General features: G+C 42.4%; 1 protein-coding gene across 1 annotated transcript in view; it reads left to right on the top strand.

Moving 5' to 3' along the window:
- The first annotated feature begins 6,471 nt into the window (after positions 1-6,471).
- grm8a (glutamate receptor, metabotropic 8a) overlaps positions 6,472-19,977 on the top strand; it is a 182,232-nt gene continuing 168,726 nt past the window's right edge. Inside the window, exon 1 of the mRNA XM_026327380.1 lies at positions 6,472-7,002. Within this exon, the coding sequence (XP_026183165.1) occupies positions 6,472-7,002 (531 nt within the window). The remainder of the gene's footprint in view (positions 7,003-19,977) is intronic.

A 19,977-nucleotide genomic window follows, 5' to 3' on the forward strand; every position in this document is an offset into this window, starting at 1 on the left:
CATCAATCACGTCTGTCGTTTCATTTGACATCTCAGAGAGTTAGATTTATACCTTCAGTGCATATTGACTTGTAGCTGTGTGCAGGACGTCTTTTAGAGTGATGTCGTCATCAGGGCTGATTGAACTTGAGACTTTGAATAAATGTATAACTGGAGGTCTGGGTTACAAACTCATGACAGGAATATAAACGAACAATTTTTACTTCCATTCTCAGGTGAATATCCAATGTTTAAAAACTGATCTGACCAAAGATGGATACGTGATGGAAACTGAAGAATTTGGAGGATTTAAAAACATCACTTTTGGGGCTCTGGTGCTTTAGTTTTATGTATCGTTCTTTAGTCCCCCAGTCTAATGAAAATACAGTTGGGAATTGTTGTTTCAAAGTGGTGCATTTGTCAGGGCAAGGAAAAAACTGCAGCCTCTGTGGACCCTTAATGACTTTAGGACTTTATAGTAGTTATTTAGACCTGTGTAGTCTAACGTGTTAAATCTCTTGAGATACAATAGAAGCACTCAGATCTCTAATTCAAATAAAGTAGCAATACCACTCCGTTAAAAATACTCCACAGTAACAGTCCTGAATTCAAAGTAAGAAAGAAAAAGCATAAGTCTCTCCAGAAAAATGTACTTAAAAGAATGAACCATCTGCTTTTTTTTTTTTTTTTTTTTTGTTCCCCTGTTTCACTGACTTTCACCACGAGATGGCGCCATGGCTCCGCAATACCTGCAGCCTCCTCCGCAGCGGTACAGCCACAAATTGGACGCGTTGCGCACACCTTCCACGTTGTCACATGAGCGAACACCCGGGTCTGTTTCGATTTGCCTGGTTTCTTACTCCACGTTGCTTATCAAATTGTTATTACACAGCAGATTGGATGCGCTTCATTTATTTAATTCCATTCACCACAAACACCCATGGCGCTAGGGGTTTACAGGGGGGATCAATGGGCGCAGTAAAAAACGATCCAAGTCCAGGCAATCAGGAGTGTGACGCAACGCAACGACCATATTTTGACGAGTTATTAATTTGTCCAAATAACCAAAGCCTTCAATAATGGAAGCTATCGATCCGATTGATTAGTAATAAAGCTGATTGAGGGGGTGGGCTCTGCTGGATGACAGTGGTGAAATTAGACGGTGATCTGATGCGGGCGGGTTAAGCAGACTCCTCAAATATATGTTTCACGTAGACTGGGCTTTGTGGAGTCGTGCGCTGTCCCTTCAGCACCCACCACCGGAGCGCGCGCGTCCGTCCGTGGAGCAGCACGAGCGCACCTTCACGTGAGGGATTTATCAGCAAAGTGCAGGAACACATAGAAGGGACCGTGGATACACATCAGGTGGGTTTAACCAACATTATTGATTACTGATCACGACTGACAGAGTCCGCGTCTGATGAATCTGCCCCCCCCCCTCTCTCGCTCTCTCTCTCTCTCTCTCTCTCTCTCTTCCTGTATCAGACTCATTCCTCTCTGTATCGACTTCATCCCAGGCAGCCTCCCTCTATTGTCTCCTCAAACAAGTACGAGGTCAATAACTGCATCTCCATCAGTAAAATCAGCACTGCTGCGCACGACGGAACACTTTTTAAACATCAGCACCATCTGTTTTTTTTTTTTTGTTTGTTTTTTTTCCTGTCTCTGGCTTGCGGATGTTCTAAATTTCCCCTAAATCTTTTTTTTTTTTTTTTTTTTTTTTTGCTGTTGTGGGAAAAAAACATCTCATTCTAGGAGGACTGATATTATTTTTCGGGAGAGGGAAAAAAAAAACTGCTGAGCTCCGCAAGGAAGTTGCCTGAGGCGCACAGGGACCACAAGGACTCCGCGGAGGAGGCTGGAGCCAGTGATTCCCACCCTTCACACACCGCTGGATGAATTAGATTTTCTGAGGTATTTTACACATCAACATTTGGTGTTTCCCCCTCTTTCCCCTCTTTCTTTTACCTGACTAAACGCTGTTGCATCTTTTTTTTCCCTTCTCTGTCTCTGTGGGTGTTTTCCCTCTCTCATCTGTGGCATCCTCACATTCCTCTAGTGATGGATTTTGGGCACTCAGTCTTATTTAGTGTCTGAATGTGTCTTTCTGCATATTGCTAATGGATTTACACATGATTTTTATTTCACATGGACTCTGTGGCACAGAGGGCTGCACAGGGCTGAAGTATGTTTCACTCAGTAACTAAAAATTTCGTGGGTGTTGGAGGATTTTAAAAAGAGACGCAGGAAAATAAGCTCCATAATTTGCTCTCCCTAAAGATATCATTGCACTGGTGTTTCTCTGCTTCTACTGTGGATGGCACTGTCTTAATTAGGGTGCAATCAGAAATACCACCACCGCTGTACAGAAAGAAGCCTATAGGCTGCATAATGAGCATACACCCTTAGACTTTGATCTCACATAGTCTCATTTCTGCACCTGTGGGCGGCACTTTATTTTCCAGACACAGGACTTAATCACATCAGAGGCATGTGTTTTTAAAAAATGATGCCTGAGCTACGATGTGCGTTTCTCCACACATGGAACATGGAAACAAGGTTTTAAAATGCAGTAAAAGTGGTTTCACTTGTAGATGACGTTCATTAGGAGGCATAAAATAGATCTGCAGGGTGCAAAACACAGAAAATGTATTTCAAAAAATATAGTGTGTCGTTTGATGCATGGATATCATGGAAGTCATTCATATATCTTCGCATTTCACCAAATATTTATTTATTTATGTGCAGTCAGGGTGAGCCCATAATACTCTGAATGGAAGGTGAATCCAGATGTGTGTGTGTGTGTGTGTGTGTGTGTGCGCAGGGTGGGGGTGTTTTGAAGTAGGATCTCCATTTGGGTGCATCCTTGGCCATGATTTGGCTGAAATAATAGAAAACAAAACATGTGAGATATGAATGAGATTAGTATAAAAGAAGGTTGGAGGAAAAAAAAAAAGACGAGGACGTCCAAGAAGGAAACGACAGAGATCGAACGCAGCTGTTGAAGGAGAGACTGAGACAAGCACCAACTTAGAGGGAAGGAGGGAGAGAGAGAGAGAGAGAGAGAGAGAGGAAGGAATGGGGAGAGGACAGGGCAGCAGGAAAGCTATCACTTTCTGAAAAGAGCAGCACGCTCCCCAGAGAGACGAGGAGGCCTGCAGAAGGCGGTGTGATAGAAAAGAGGGGACGATGGTGAAGAAGCGCAGTGGAAGGGAGTGGGTGAGAAAAAGAGAGAGACAGAAACACTAAGGGAGGAAGAAGGAATGGAGGTGAAAGGAGGTGATGGAGAAAGGCCAGATGTGGAGCTGGAGTCACAAAACAACCAGAGCAGGGACCAATCACCTCGAAATTCAGCCGTGGGTGTAAATTAAAAAAGAGTGATGATCCAACTGCAGCCTCTTGGGGTTTAACCCTTTTTATCTTTGAGCCACTGCCACAGCACACAGGAAACCTCCTTCTTTCAGGCTGCTACCACAGAAGAAGAAATCTGCCTTTGTAAAGCGTCACCAAGTACAAAGAATCTCAGAGGAGGATTAGTAACCGAGATTAGTTCCTTTTTTAAGAGTAATATAAGATCAGGTGTGTAGTTATGATATATGACCATACAGATCAGATCTGATACACCTTATCTAAATGTGCCAATGCACAGTGAGCACAGGTGTAAATGAGACCTGAAACCTAATAAACTCATGGTCTTAGTTTAGTCACGGGACATTGACACATCACCCTGGTCTGATGTTTTGGTGCCTCCCTTTGGACCTGCACATATAGTTCCATCAGAACTTTTAAATCATCAGTGTCCCTCCCCCATGATTAAACTCCATCAGGTCAGTTTAAATCCATGTGGTTGATCCCTGCTTGGGAAGATACAATTTCTGTCAAATATTCAAGAGATGGGTGAAATAAGAAGCAAAACAGGGGAGATAATCAACAGAAACCGAGCCTGTGAGCTGTTGTGGACCCCATAAGAAGTAGATACTAATTGGACTTATACAATTGGATGTATTAAGACTTAATAACATGGTCCCTGACCCTAATTCAGATCCTTTTGGTGTGTGAGCCAAGTGGAGACAGAATCCAAGGAAAAAGTGTTGAATAAACAAATTCTACAGCAAGTAGAGTATGTGATGTTAGCAGATGAATGAGTTACCCAGCCTATATGAAGCAGGGGTTTCAATCATAGCGGGACTTGGCTGTGTATGAGTGGCTTTGACCTAATTCCACTTAGAGTGGAGAGAAACTGATGAATTAATTGGGACAGAATCGTATTATAAATGGATTCATCGAGAGAGCCACTCACGCCTTGACGAGATCCGAGCCTGAAACCTGTTAAGGGCCCCCGAGGGTAAAATGAGACGTGCTGAAAAAGTTAATGAGTTAAAATTTTGTTCTGTTGTTTTTGTAAATCTTGTGAGATAGTAACACGGCTTTGGGGCTAATGGCAGAGGATATGATCCTGGGCCAGCAGGACCAGATGCTGCTCAAGATTATTAATAGGATCTTATGTAGCATAATATAAGCAGGGCCAGATTCACCCACTAGGGGGACCTGGGCCAACTTGTTAGTTTAGCTTAGTCCTGGTGGCTAAGTGCAAGGACAACACAACCCACCTAGCAACACGTCACACTTCACTAATTAACAGTGTGTGCATGGAAAAGATTCTCTAAGGGAAAATAAGCATTAAAATGAACAACAAGGCTAATTCATAGGCTAAACTGTGTGTGTGTGTGTGTGTGTGTGTGTGTGTGTGTGTGTGTGTGTATTGAGGTAAGCAGGACCACCTATATTATAACGTGTTTCAGAGACATCATGTAATGACATAAGTGTGAACATCTGTGAATAGTGCAGAGCAGCGTGGAATTTAATGCGATAACTGGTGTAATTCTCCATTTAAATTTAATTTCCAGCCACATTAGATCTTTACTGAGAGCTAAGAGCTAAATATCCCACGCTACCAATATAATGAACGTTCTGTTTGTTAAGCACAGATTTCAGGAAAATTTTAAGAGAGAAAGAAGAATTAAGCCACATTTATTCACTTCACTTGTTTAGGAATCAAGATTTGAACAAATTACTTCCCCGCTCTAAAGAATCTCCATGCAAAAAAAAAAAAAAACCAAAAAACAAAATCAGGGATGTTGGACCGGGAGAGAGGCAAATAGGAACGCAAATCCCCAAGGGCCTCAGCTAATGAAAGCACATTAGCACCCATTTCATGTAGGAACCAACCAGTTTGTCACAACCAATTTTCAGGCTGAGTCTCAGACTAACTATAGTGCTTTTCAAGGATATGACTGCTTACTGTGGAGCTCAGTAGGTAGAGCATGACATTACTACTACCAGGGACAGAGGGTTCTCCCTGCAGTGGGAGGAAAGCAGAAATGTCATATCAACATTTAAAACATTTAATGCAAAAAAGGCAACATTCAACAATAACTCTACCTGTTGTGTTTTCAAGGTGTGTTTATCTGTATCGGTGTGTGTGTGTGTGTGTGTGTGTGTCTGTCTGTGTACTGGATGTAATGTGCTCATTTAGCTGCAGCAGAAACAGCAGGTGTTTGAATGATGCTGCGCACTTGCTCCAAGGCACCACTCTCCGTCTTTTCGCTGCTGTCTCTGTTCCTCTCGCACTGTCTCACATGGCTTCTCTTTCTGTCTCTCCTCCCTCGTCTCCCTCTCCTCCATCTGTGCATCTCCCCCCTGCGTCGCTCGCTCACCCCTCCCTCCCTTGTCTCTCTCTCTCTCTCTCTCTCTCTCTTTCTCCCCTGCTCTTCCTCAGCTCCGCTGCAGCAGGTAGACTCTGTGCCTGCATGTGAATAGCCCAAGGAGCTCGCCAGTATTTTAATAGCTGGTCCACTCATCGATATGCCAAGATATGTGTGTGTGTGTGTGTGTGTGTGTACAGGTGATTACAAATTGACAGGCTCTGGGTTTTCAATTATAGAATGGCAGTGCAAATGTTCACAGTTCTCCTGGGCAGACTGTGCCCTTGTGACTGTGTGCAGGTGAATGAGCATGTGGGTACAGTATTTGTGACTTGTTTTTTGGGATGCTTGACTGCACTGTTGCTCTGCCTGTGAGTGGTATACACATTTATCAGGTGGACCATACATCCCCGGAGCAGCTTGATGTTCTCATCATACTTGTACTGAAACATCTTCCCTGTCTCTCTCTCTCTCACTCTCTCTCTCTTCAACAGGCCATGCTGAAGATGTGACTTGTGGATTAACAGACTCTACACCCTGACTAGATTTTTAGAACATTGCTGTCACATTTCTAGTCTACCACTCTGTTGATCATACTGTCTTTTCTGGAATATGATTCACTCATGGGGCTTGGCTAGCTCCACCCTTGGGGTCCATTACCCCACCCTTTTTGACCAGTAGGAAAACCCTTCTCTTTACTAGCCCTGAAAACACATCCTCTGTTTGGGAATACCTTTCTGGAAGCCTCTAAGATCCCGTTTGATCTGATTTGTCTTATTCATTGATCATGGAATCTCACTGGAACCCGCAGTCTCCCTTTGTCGTCTTCCTGTTCATGGCCACGTCCTATACCTGGCTCCTACCTGTCACTTGCTCCCAGCGAATCCCCACAGACCCCCAGGCAGCGCCAGAGTACGCCCACTCCATCCGACTGGATGGGGACATCATCCTCGGTGGATTATTTCCCATCCACTCTCGGGGGGACCGAGGCACGCCCTGTGGAGAGCTGAAAAAAGAAAAGGGCATCCATCGGCTGGAGGCCATGATGTTTGCCATTGACCTGATCAACAAGGACCCAGAGCTGCTGCCCAACATCACACTGGGAGCCCGGATCTTGGATACCTGCTCCAGAGACACCTATGCTCTGGAGCAGTCCTTGACTTTTGTGCAGGCCTTGATAGAGAGGGATGGCTCCGACGTCCGCTGTGCTAATGGGGACCCTCCGATTTTCACCAAGCCTGACAAGATTGTAGGGGTGATTGGAGCAGCAGCCAGCTCGGTGTCCATCATGGTGGCCAACATCCTGCGCTTATTTAAGGTAGGATTTGACTTCTTTGATATTCCTCTCTCCTCTCTCCTCGTTCCTCTCCTCATTCCTCTCCTCTCCTCTCCTCGTTCCTCTCCTCGTTCCTCTCCTCGTTCCGTTCCTCTCCTCGTTCCTCTCCTCGTTCCTCTCCTCTCCTCTCCTTGTTCCTCTCCTCGTTCCTCTCCTCTCCTCTCCTCGTTCCTCTCCTCGTTCCTCTCCTCTCCTCTCCTCGTTCCTCTCCTCTCCTCTCCTCTCCTCGTTCCTTTCCTCGTTTCTCTCCTCTCCTCGTTCCTCTCTTCGTTTCTCTCCTCTCCTCTCCTCGTTCCTCTCCTCGTTCCTCTCCTCTTCTCTTCCCTCTCCTCTCCTCTCCTCTCCTCTCCTCTCCTCTCCTCTCCTCTCCTCTCCTCTCCTCTCCTCTCCTCTCCTCTTCACTTCCCTCCTCTTCCCTCCTCTTCTCTCCTCTCTGAATGGTCACCACAGCAGGCATGTTTACACCACCCATCCCACCATTGGAGAGATAAAGTTCAGTGATGACAACTAATTAAAATGCAGTCAGTCTTCCCGGAGCAGCAGCAGTCTTCTTTTACCGATTAGGAGGGCCTGTGCGTTTCCCTTTAGATGCCCAAAGTGTGATTTTTATCTCTTGTCTTCAGATGTGCGTGTGTGTATGTGAAGAGATGTGTCAGGATGTGTCAAGTGATGCTTGTAAGGGAGGGCTTTGGATTGTGGTTGAGCCAAATAAAAATGGCTGCCAAACAAGGGTATCAATTACTGCTGAAATCTGTCAACAGCCACTTCATTCTCTATGTTTGTGTGTGTGCATGTGTGCTGCCTGATAGGACACAGCTTTGTGTTAGCATGTTTTCTAGTATGTGTGGGCCTAATTGAGCATCCTTATGAGGGCTCATGGGTATGCAATGTGACAGTGTGTCTTCTCTTTGTGCTGCTTGTGTTTGTGTCTTTACTAAAGCTCTCACGCCCGTGCTGGAAAATACTTCTACATCTCTCTAGATGTGTGTGAATGAGTGTGCTTATGTGCGTTTCTCCACACATGGAAACAAGGTTTTAAAATGCTTATGTGTGTGTGTGTGTGTTAGCGTTGTCATCATTAGCTGAACAGGGCTGATGGATAGCCGTATGATTATGAAATATGAGTTCAGTAATGACGCCCATGGCATTTCACATCCACATCTATCCCACACTCTCTCACAGCCAGTGTGTAAGCACATGTGTGTTTGTGGCCAAACATTTTGTGCCTGCTTTCCTTCGCAAATCCGTACAGTCCATGTGTAAGAGAGAGCATATGGGATTGTGAGTGTGCGCATGTTGGAACGCACTTGTTAACAACCGGCTCATGCTTTGAATGGAAGATTTGCATATTAAACGACAACAACAAGTAAACATGATTCAGGCTAGGATCTGTCGGAGCAACAACACTCAAATAGAGCGCTTTTCTGCCTCCGCTGTGCCTCCTTCTCATTTGCCTAATATGATTTAGTGCCTGGTGTGTGTCTGTGTACATGTGTGTGCATTGTATGTCAGTATGGGAGTGAATTTTTTTGTTTGTCTACCAATATAAAGCAGTATGTTTGGGTAAGTGTGCCAGTGATTATTTGTGTGAGTGGGAGCCTTAAGTATTTAGTGAATGCATCCGTGTGTGTGTGTGTGTGTGTGTGTGTGTGTGTGTGTGTGTGTGTGTGCGTGCGTGCGTGCATGGTGATAGCAACAAGGTTGTTACAGGCTTTCTCTATGGTTTATCAGAAATAATGGAGCATGTGTCACAGCACACATACCAAACGCATGCTGCAATTAACATATGTCTTTTTTCAAATGGGCTAATCTGAGTGTCAGTCACATCAAGTCACCCACACTCAACACAAGAGACCTAGAAAGCAAATACAGCTGAGGAAGAGAGAGAGAGTATGTGTGTTAATTTAGCAGCAGAAAAAGGAGATTCAAATAAAATTCCACATCCAAGAAAACAGCAACTATTATTTTTTTCACCATGCTCAGTTGCAGAGGGAGCCAGTCACTGACAATCATAGCTGAGAGAAATCAAATTGAACAAATGTTGCTGATGTTTCTTCCATTCCTCTTTTGAAGATTATCTTTAAACCATGTCTTCTTTGTGGGATGGTATAGAGTGGGGAAGACGTAAGGTATAATAAGATGAAAGTTAGTTGATCCTTATGGGGAAATCAGGCCGTTGCAGCAGCATATTTCAGAGGAAGATCAGAAAAGAGCAGAGCGAATGGGGGTCTTATTTTTGGTGATATTGATATCACCAAAGAAAGTGCTCAGATCAGTGAATTACAAGAAAAAAGGGGTCATGCAAACTAAAGTAACAGCTAATAAGATGAACTAAACCGATGGTGTCTGGACCCCAAAAGGTGTAAGAAGATATATCTGAGAAGTTGAGAGATTATTAATCGAACAGCATGAAATTAGCATGTTTCTTATATAGAAAGATATGTTTAATTTTCAGGTTTGAATCCACTTTCTGTTGCTTAGTGCAAATTTCTATGCAATCAAATATACAAAACAATAGCAGGTTGCATGTGTGATCACAGTCTGACTATAACTGGTTGATATATTTACCTGTATGATTGTACTGGTGTTACTTGCCTCATGAGAACTAACTCGAACTGTCCTTTACATAGTGAGCGTTACGGCTCTTCTAGGGTGTGTGTGAAACAATGCTGTCTGATGAGTTCTTAGTCAAGCTCATACACTGCTCAGTTTTGTTCTTGGTGGGCATTGTCCCTTGGAACTATGGGGAATTGAATTAATGAGGATACTATTGATTCGTATAATGAAGAACAGATAGGTGTTGCTCTGGGCTTTCACAAATTTAAGGTTAACATGGAGGACACATAACCCGGAAACTGAAACATCCTCTCCATAACTAATCTGCTCTTGTTCCTCTGCTCCCATCAATAATAACTCATACAAGGTCACATTTTGTCATTTTTCTCATATTGTCTGTATTTACTCTTTCTTAAAAACAAACTGCTTCACCTTTGAATATTCCTTGTGTTTTTGCATGGTCGCTAATTACAGCTGCATTATGGATCGAAGAACCCTCAGAGACCTCCAACACCATCTTGCAAGACTTCACTATTGCTAACAGACTTAATGTATGCCCTAGAAACCCTGCAGGTAAACCCTATCATTTAGAGCTACCATGAGAAATTGTGCTTCTTTTAAAGAGCAGGGATGTGATAGCTGTGTTCTCATCAGTGATATGTGTTGGTATTTGTTTGTGGCTTTGTCTGCTCTGTAACCAGGAAGTCCTCACTATCCTACAATGAAGTCAAAGGCGCCTTTCACTCGGTGACACTCGCACGCTGTGCATCAGAAGCTGGAAATGGAATTCAATTCATAAATTGATAAGTGGTGGCTGTCCTCTGGTGAGAGTAAATGGAATGACTTTGCTTCAGGGAATTTAGAAAAACACTGCTATTATGTACACACACACACACACACACACATACACACACACACACACACACACACATACACACATACACACACACACACTGGAGTCCCTACCCTTCATTCAATCAGCGTCAGTTCCACTTGATTCCGCTTGAGGCTTTCAAACACATGAAAACACACACGCACACACACAAACACACACACACACACACACACACTCTCTCTCTCTCTCTCTCGTTTCTTTTGAGGAGACAACTTATTATCTGTGTCTCTGCTGGTGGCTTTTGTGAAGTTGGATGTTCCAAGGCCAAGGTCAGAGGCAGAAGGCTTTCCCACGCTCTCCCATACTGTCTCAGTGGCAGTGTGAGCAGTGTGTGTGTGTGTGCGCTGTTGCTGAGGTTTTGCATTTCAGTAAAGTATCACGTATGCGTATGTGTATATCCATAAGCGGATGTGTGCATGAGGAAGAGCGGCTGCACGCGAGCCTTCCAAATTGCTGCTATAATTCAGATGCAGCCTCCTTTCCTCTCTGTCTGTCTGGGAATTAACTGCTGCACTGTGTGATATCCCTAATATATTCATCTGCCTGTGTATTAGCACCACCGGGATTGCTCTCCAAAACTCTGGTCTTGCCAGTGTTTGAGGTGGCGGATACATTCCTAGGTGATACTTGGGACACAGGGAGTCAACAGTATATCCATATATGAAAACTTATTTGTGCCCACAGCATGTCCCCAAACATAGCACACACCTACAAATAAAATCACACACTTTCTGTTGTTAAACAAATTAGCAAGAGTAAATGTTTTTTCTAACTCTTGGAACGTAGAGCTGGCTGGTCCTTTTACACACTTAAAAGCCGTGTATCTCCTTTTCAGGCACAGCAACAGCCCCTGAATTCCAAATCAATTTGGCGTTCAGCTTCACAAGAATGACAACAGCAGCATTGAAATGCAGTCAACAGTAATTTTATTCAGATGGCAATTCCGATGCAATTCCTAACGGGTTTACTATTATTCTCAAGGTCAGGTGGTATTTGCTCTACAGTCTTGTCCTAATCCGGCGGACTGTTTGATGAAATAACGACAGGAAAAACAGTGGAGAAGGGACATATTATACTGTGAAGGAGACTTTGCAAGAAAGATACCGAAACAGGAAGAAAGAGGCAATAAGAGCAAGCGAGAAAGGATTTAATGAGAGACTCATGGGCAGAAATAAAGGACAAAGATGCAGAAGAAGAAGGCAGGATAAAGGTGCAAGAGAAAGATGAAATGGCAAAAAGGCTAAAAGACAAAACGAGCAGTAGAGACTGTGAGATCCTCCAGAGTGCAATGATGTGGTGTTGATTTCTTTCATTGGAAGGCGTTATGCATTAAGAGGGTGATGATAATGAGGCCATAGAGCACACTGAACAGCAAGCAGGAAAACTCATTAGGACATGAGTGGGTCTCAGTTTTGTGCTGATTTGTGCGCATGAACTTTGTTTGTGTCTGTGTATGGATGTGTGTGCATTGCTTCACTTTGTATTGTCTGCAGTGAGGATATATCAGGGTCGCTACAGACAGGCAGGACGTGATCATCCAACCTCTGCTAACGAACGCAGACTTAATGAGCAAATGCTTAATGAAGGGAGACTTAATTGTCCTTCTGAAATTATTTATTACATTCATTTATTGAGTGTTGCCTTGTGATGATTAATTTATAAGTGCCATATGTAATGTTTGAACACCGACTAGATTGGATTTGTTAGCTGCAGGAATAGCACAAATCCTTTGAGCTGGGTTTGAAAATGACAGGCAGGAATCCTAAAATGAACATGTTTTTCAGGTAAAAACACACTCGTAAATGTGTCGTTGTGAAGCTATTAATTGGAAAATTCCAATATAGAGAAACAGAATAATAAAATAGGGTTACCAGACACTGCAAGGGACCACTTAGAGCGTTGAGTATGTTTTTATTTGATTAAAAAAAAGGACAGTTAAAGCACCAAAAATTGATCAGTTTCCCCCAAACACAGAAAATAGCACATAACGTATGTGCACTTACGGTATTTGATGAGATAGGAAGGCAATTTAAAGTTTAATTGAGATCTCTGATGAGAAACAAGAGGTCGTTGGGAATGTGTTTAATGAAAGTGCTGATGGAGTTAATATGTGTATTTATCTGTGTCCACTTGACCATGAATGTGTGTGCTTGCGAGAGAGGATTTCCTGAAGAGCGCTAATTGAATGTGTGCGAGTGTGTTTTTGTAACTGAGATGGAAAAAGTAAAAGAGATAGAACCTGCCTGTGAGTAGTATCTGCACGTGTGTGTGTGTGTGTGAACGGGGACGACCAGTGTGTATCGAGTGCTTTAAAGCGGAATGAGATTCTATCTCTCCTCTTCCTTTCATCAGGTTTGTACCTGAATAAAAACTCAGATAAGGAATAAGTGAAGCCGTTACACATGGGCAGCAGTTTCAAATAACACAGCTGGACAATGCAGACCATTTTGATTTATAATAGCAGGCAAAGCACAGATAATATTAAATATAAATGAATTATATGTTGCAAAATGAAACTGAACCATTACTAATGTTATTAGTTTCCTTCCTGCTGTGAGAGAGGCCTGTCGGGTAATATTTTCTCTACTTTGATCCATTCTATCCATAACTATTAAAGAGCAGTTTGCAGTCCTAATAAAGCTCCTGGGGGTCAACCGCAGTTTTTATTTTGCATCTCCAGGCAGACGTATTCCTAATACGAACCTTGTATGCCTTTGGGCTGAAAGGAAACCCATGTGACCTGGTGGGATTTAGGGATCTGTGAGTTTCCATCACTGACATGATAATTTATGTGTGCCAGGAATTTGTGCCAGTGAGCCAGCCTGCACAATAGCACTGCCCTGGCACTCTGTCATGAAATGCAGACATAATTGGCACTATCAGCCCCACCTCTGTTTGAAAATCTACAGCAGAAAAAGTAAAAAAAAGTCTTGTAATTTAAAAAAAAAAAAAAAAAATACAGGTTTGCAACTTTTAGTTGCTTCCATCTTTTGGTTTCCCTGTTTATCCTATCACTGATGCTACAAGGGTGTGTCTGTTAAGGACTTAATCATCATGCAAACAGTGTTCTCCTCGTTCTTTGAAAGGATGCTGTGGTTCACACATTTGGAAGAAACTCAACTTGTCATTCCGACATGAGTTTATGCTGTAACTTTGGATCCCTGATGAAATGTTTTCAGCATGCATGATTTCACCACTGGCTTTGGAAGACGGCATGTGGATTCTCTCTGTAATGGAGTCTCTCATTTGAAATAAATGAACTCGACAAGGAGGGAAATGAGGGAGGACTCGCACAGACGAAACTGTTTTCTAGAATTGAGGTTTATCCCAAATGAGATATTTGCTTGCTTAAAACATACTTAATGCCTCTTCTTTGTAGATCCTTCCTGTCATAAAAGTAAACCTCATTGCAAATAATTATTTTTGTAATGAGTGTAGTGTAATAAACTGAGGTGGTTTTCTTCAGTGTAGGTGTTTTTCAAATTGTTTACAATTTATATATAGAAACATAAACAACTGTATGTAGGCTGAAGCTGTAGCTCCAGATTGTACAATGAATCCAATGTTATATTGTGCAGTTTCTGTTCATGTAGACCACAACTGTGTATTTATAAAAAAAACTTCTTCTGAATGACAATTAAAAACGTGATACCTTTATGTTTATGTGTTGTATATCTCTCCGCCCGGACGGGACTACTTTTTGTCGGTCCAACGGCAGATTAAACCTAAAGCCGGTAGAGTCAAGTTAAAGTCACACCTCCACGAAACTACAGTGGTCACGTATTTAGTTAACTAGAAGAAAACGTTGTCTCCCTGTCGTTCAAGGAAAATTTGACAGATACTTTAAACTCTAAACTTTGCTAACTCAACGTTAACTAGTTCTCCGACGTTGCTAACGGCGTCAGCTAGCTAGCTTAATTAGCCCGCCAGTTAACTAGTTAACTAACGTAGCAGGGCTGTTGACAAACAAATGGACACAATGAGCGACAAGCACCGACAATGTTTTATTTTCACCACTTTCATCTCAACGCAAGGAAACCTGTCGTCGACGTCCAATAATGTAAGTAATGTTAACAAACAGCCTTTTGTTTATTAAATAAGTCAACTTCAGTCCCTGTCTGTCGCTGTTGTTAATGTTTATCAGTGGTTATATGTGTTTTTTTACTCCTTACTCTGTATGTAAGTGTTAAATTGGGAGCTTTGGTGAATTATTGGGAAGCTTGAAGCCAAATAATGTAGCGTTTTGCTTTTTCTAGTTTTGTATTTATTGGTTGCGCTGTCACCTGTGGATTTGTGAGTGAACCTGTAAGGAGAGTCGGCTTACATTAGTCTTTTAGTAACGTTTTAAGTGTAGTAGAAACTAGTGTAGTTAGTATAGTTTAGTGTAGTTTGTGAATTTCTCCATCATTATTTCTTTCGGTAACAATTTGAGTGTAGCAGAAACTAGTATATTATAGTGTGGTATAGTATATTTTGAATTTCTTCATCATTATCTTCTTTGGTAACTATTGAAGTGTAGTAGTAGTTTGAATCACATTAAAATGTTAAATGTGCACATAGATATGAATTTAGCTGTTTTCTTTGTATGATATAGTTAGTTGTAAACTATATTTGGTTGGTTGGTCATCTTGGGCTCCCAGAGAATGTGATGCATTTCTTTGGTTTTAGCCATCTATATATGATAACAGTAATCTTACACAGTAACACGTGTGTGTAAACATTGTTTTTAACACAAATTTAGAGTAAATGCCATGTGAAGCTTTAGTAGTTTAATGTTATGTGATTTGTAGTGAAAGCCAGGTTTGTCTCATTTGTCAGATGAACCACATCACTGCTAAAATTAGTGCTTAGTTTTAGAGAGAGAGCTTCACTAGTCCCTCTAATGTAGTCACAGGTCTCTGTTTACTTGTAAATTGCCCAAAACTGGCGCTGAAACATATAATAATAATAATAATAATAATAATAATAATACATTTTATTTCATGGCGCCTTTCAAACTCTCAAGGTCACCTTACAGAGAGAAAAAGGAAGCATACAGCATGAAATACATAGAGTGCATTAAAACAACAATAAAATCAACAATGCATTAACAGAGGGCCAGAAAGTAAAGGCAAAAGTGCGGAGCATCCAGGAAGTGGGCGATGTACAGCAAGAGCAAATTGAAACACAGAAACCTAGATGACAGAACAACAAATATGAAACAATATGAGACAATATGAAATAGGCGGAGGGTGGTAGAACATCACGGGCTGCTTTGAGAAGTTAAGACAGGTGGAAAACGCTATACGGAACAGATACGTTTTGAGTGATGATTTAAAAGTTGATAAGTCCGGAGACGACCGGATGCGATGAGGGAGAATGTTCCAAAGGCGGGGCGCAGTTTCGCTGAAGGATCTAGCGCCCATGGTGGCCAGGCGCACTGTAGGGGTGCAGAGGAGAGTGGAACTGGAGGAGCGGAGAGTACGAGGCGGAGAATAGATATGAAGTAGATCAGTGATGTATGGTGGGGCAATAGAGTGGAGGGCTTTGTAGGTGAGAAGGAGGATTTTATAGTTTATACGGAAGGACACAGGGAGCCAGTGAAGTTGTTTAAGGACAGGGGTAATATGATGTGAGAATGGAGTTCTGGTGATGATTCGGGCAGCAGAGTTCTGGACAAGTTGAAGTTTATGAAGTGATTTGAGAGGTAGACCAGTGAGGAGTGAGTTACAGTAATCCAAACGAGAGGTGACAAAGGCATTAACGAGTATGGCCGTGCTATCGATGGTGAGTGAAGAACGGATGCGGTTTATGTTACGGAGATGGGAGTAGGCCGACCGGGTAGTGGTATTGATATGCTGACTGAAGGAGAGAGTACCGTCTAGGATGACACCCAGGCTTTTAACTTGGGGGGAGGGGAGGACAGTATTGTTGTCAATTAAAATGGAGAAGGTGCTGGTTTTAGAAAGGGTGGATTTGGTGCCCACGAGGAGAATTTCAGTTTTGTCGGGGTTGAATTTCAAAAAGTTATGGGTGAACCAGGATTTGATATTATGTAAGCAGGTAAGGAGGGAGGGAGGGGGGAGGGTAGAAGATGGAGCAGCAGAGAGGTAGAGCTGGGTGTCGTCTGCATAACAGTGGAAATTGATGTTATGTTGCCTAAAGATATGTCCGAGAGGAAGGAGATAAATAATGAAGAGGAGGGGCCCCAGGACAGAGCCCTGGGGCACGCCACAACTGACAGTAGAGGGCTGGGAGTGGAAGTTATGGAGATGGACGGACTGGGTGCGGTCAGAGAGGTAGGAGGTGAACCATGAGAGGACCGAGCCGGCTATGCCGATGGAAGCAAGGCGATGGAGGAGAATATTGTGCGAGATGGTGTCAAAAGCTGCAGTTAGGTCAAGGAGGATGAGGATGGAGACAAGGCCAGAGTCTGCGGCTACTAGGAGGTCGTTGGTGATTTTGACCAGGGCAGTTTCAGTGCTGTGAAGATGGCGGAAACCAGATTGAAAGTGTTCGTATAAGCTATTGGCGGCAAGGTGGGTATGGACCTGGTAGTGGACAACTTTTTCAAGAATTTTAGAGAGGAACGGGAGATTGGAGATAGGGCGGAAGTTGTTAAGGTTCGCAGGATCGAGGCCAGGTTTTTTTAGGATTGGTGTGATGATGGCTGTCTTGAGTGATGGGGGTACGATACCAGAACTGAGGGAAGTGTGAATAATGTGGGTAAGATGAGGAAGGAGAGAGGGGAGACAGAGCTTGACGAGGTTGGTTGGTAGGGGGTCAAGTTTACAGGTTGAGGGTTTGGATTTGAGGATCAGTGAAGAGATAACCGTGGTGGGTGGAATGATAAAACTCGAAAGCGGGGAGGATACTGATAGACAGGGTAGGGTACAGTGGAGGCAGTTCGCAGTGTCACAGATGGGGGGAAATTGCTGGTGTATATTTTCGATTTTTGATGAGAAGAAATCCAGGAAGTTATTGCACAAGGTGGTGGAGAGTGAGGGGAAGAGAGGAGTATCGGGAGGGCCCAATAAATTTTTGACAGTGGAGAAGAGGGAACGCGTGGAGCCAGAGGCGGATACAATAACAGAGGCATAGAAGTCAGATTTTGTTTGGGTAATGGTTTGCTTGTACTTCAGTATGTGGTTTAGGTATAAGTCCTTGTGGGTGGATGAACCGGTTTTTTTGAAGAGACGTTCAAGGCGACGGGCCATATGAATGTAACCCACAGTTGGATTGATCTGTGCACATTGTAACTAACAGGTACGTGTGTCTCACAAACTTCTGATCATGTCATGAGTAGGGGTGTCTGTCATATTTGCTCAGAGTGCTGTATGTGTTACTTCTGACGACACCATATGCGTCATCTGCTAGTCCTGTTAAAATAGCTTCAGCAGACATACTCATGGAACTGTGGATCTAACAGGTATGAAATTTGGTGGAAGCCTGAAAATTACTGTGAAAAGAAAATGGAGACTGCTGAATGTGAAAGATATTGCAATACCCTGCCGTTAAAAATGGCACTATACCTTGTTTTATAAGTGTCTATACTTGAAAGACATCTTTAATAAGAGCTGTTTATCCCAGGTCACATTGCTGTGGGGCAGCAGGCAGTGCTGTGTGTGCAGTGCTCTGTTTCCACTCCAGGTAGAGTGGGTGTGTCAGTTTTGTTTTTTTTTTTTAAAACACATGCTTCCTTCTGTTAGCTGCTTTCATGGTTAAAAAAAAAAAAAAGACTAAGTGCTCTTCCCAACTGTTTACGACAAATGTGTTAGACTCCAGGCCTTGAGGGCACTGTCTTGCTTGTTTTCTAACTGTCCCTCCCCTTGCAGCTTCTAATTGTATGAACACACCTGATTCTGATCAGCGGTGGGTTGGGATAGCAGGACAGTGGCCCTTGAGGACTGGAATTTAACACCCTTTCTATGGCTTGTAAACAAAGCAGAAGGGAAGAATAGCATTATTTCACTTATGGAGCCAAAGCTCAGGGTAAGTGCATGGTTACTGCTAACCCAATCTGTGAAAGATGTTTCAAACCTACGCAGAACAGAGCCAATACGTTCTCGTTGGCAACGTACCTTTGCGGTGCGTTGCATTGACTTATGTAAATAATTTAAAGAGCAAAAGGTTAGCGATTAGCAAATGTGATATAACTATAATTTATATAACTATGCAATGCCAAGTCAAAGGTGTGTGATTTCTTTTTTGTGACAAGTGAACTTGTTTCACCATCAGAGTTTGATGAGGAAATTAAGGGCATCTATCTTTTTAGCTGTTACCAGTGTTGACTAACATAATTCAGCCCTGTTGTTTTATGGCCTCTTTTCCTGTTCTCCAGGAAAAGTTATTTTTCTTCGTTTTGTATTTATTAAGGTCTATGATAGGTCTTCTATAATTGCCATACTTTTCCTGGAGTATCAGTATGGAGATGTTTGGGCATGTATTAGTATTAAAGTCATAGTTTGGGTATCGCGACATTACCTCCAGTGCAAGTATGTTAACTGGCTGGTGTATCTGCTTGATGGCAAGGCAAAATGTACTTACCATATTTATTATGAATGGCATAAGAGCTGTGCTTCTTGATCTGCTTGTGCCGTGGCAAATTTTCGATTGTTTACTGGTGACACTGTAATCGATCTGTGTTTTGCTATATGATCCTATTTTGTATTGTTTCTACACTTGATATGCACAGAAATGGCAAAATGAACACTAGTGGTTGAATTCAGCACTGAGCTATGGAGCTGCATGGTTCCAGACAATGTTCACTAAAGCTAAGCTGTTTCTTGCCTATTTTTTTACATCCCCATAGGAAAATAATTAGATATTAATTACCAATTCCATTTGTATACCAATTTCCAATGTAACACAAAAGTGAAGGAGGAATTTTTTAACACTAAATGACACATGTTTGATAGCTTATTTCTGAAGTATGTTACTGGAATGTAGACAGTAAGTTGAAAACATTTTTACTATGTAGGGAAGTGTAAAGAAGTGCGTCATTAAGTCAGCCTTGTCTTTCAGGCAGCATTTCTAAGGTTGAGGCTGGTGAAAGCTTTGGGAAGTTAAAACAAGAACACTCCAAATAGTTCAGAGATTTGAAAACATATTCCAATATAGTATTTTTTAAATAAAAGTGAGTGAAAGTAGGACAGACAAGGAGGGAAAATGAGACTCAGGAAGAAACTCACAAGGGGAAAGTGGCTTTAAGAAAGGAATGGATTCTTTGTGAAATTAGATACGGACCATTTTTTAAATAAGTGGCTGCTGGTGTAGAGCTAGAGCTCAATGGATAATATGTATATGTTTCATATAGAGCAATGAGCATCATTTATGGATGGGAATGCTGTTTGTCAATCAAAGAAACATGAAAAACATGTAATGGAAAGAAAATGGTGTGCTGCTCCTTTTGCTCTTTCGTTATTCTTATCCACCTCTAAATCTGTTCTCACTCTGTTGTAGTGTCATTCCTCTCCTCCTTATATTTTAATTTTTTTTTTTTCATGTTTGTTTCTGTTCCACCCCCT

Source organism: Mastacembelus armatus, chromosome 23, assembly GCF_900324485.2.
Source record: "Mastacembelus armatus chromosome 23, fMasArm1.2, whole genome shotgun sequence".
Taxonomy (NCBI): Eukaryota; Metazoa; Chordata; class Actinopteri; order Synbranchiformes; family Mastacembelidae; genus Mastacembelus; species Mastacembelus armatus.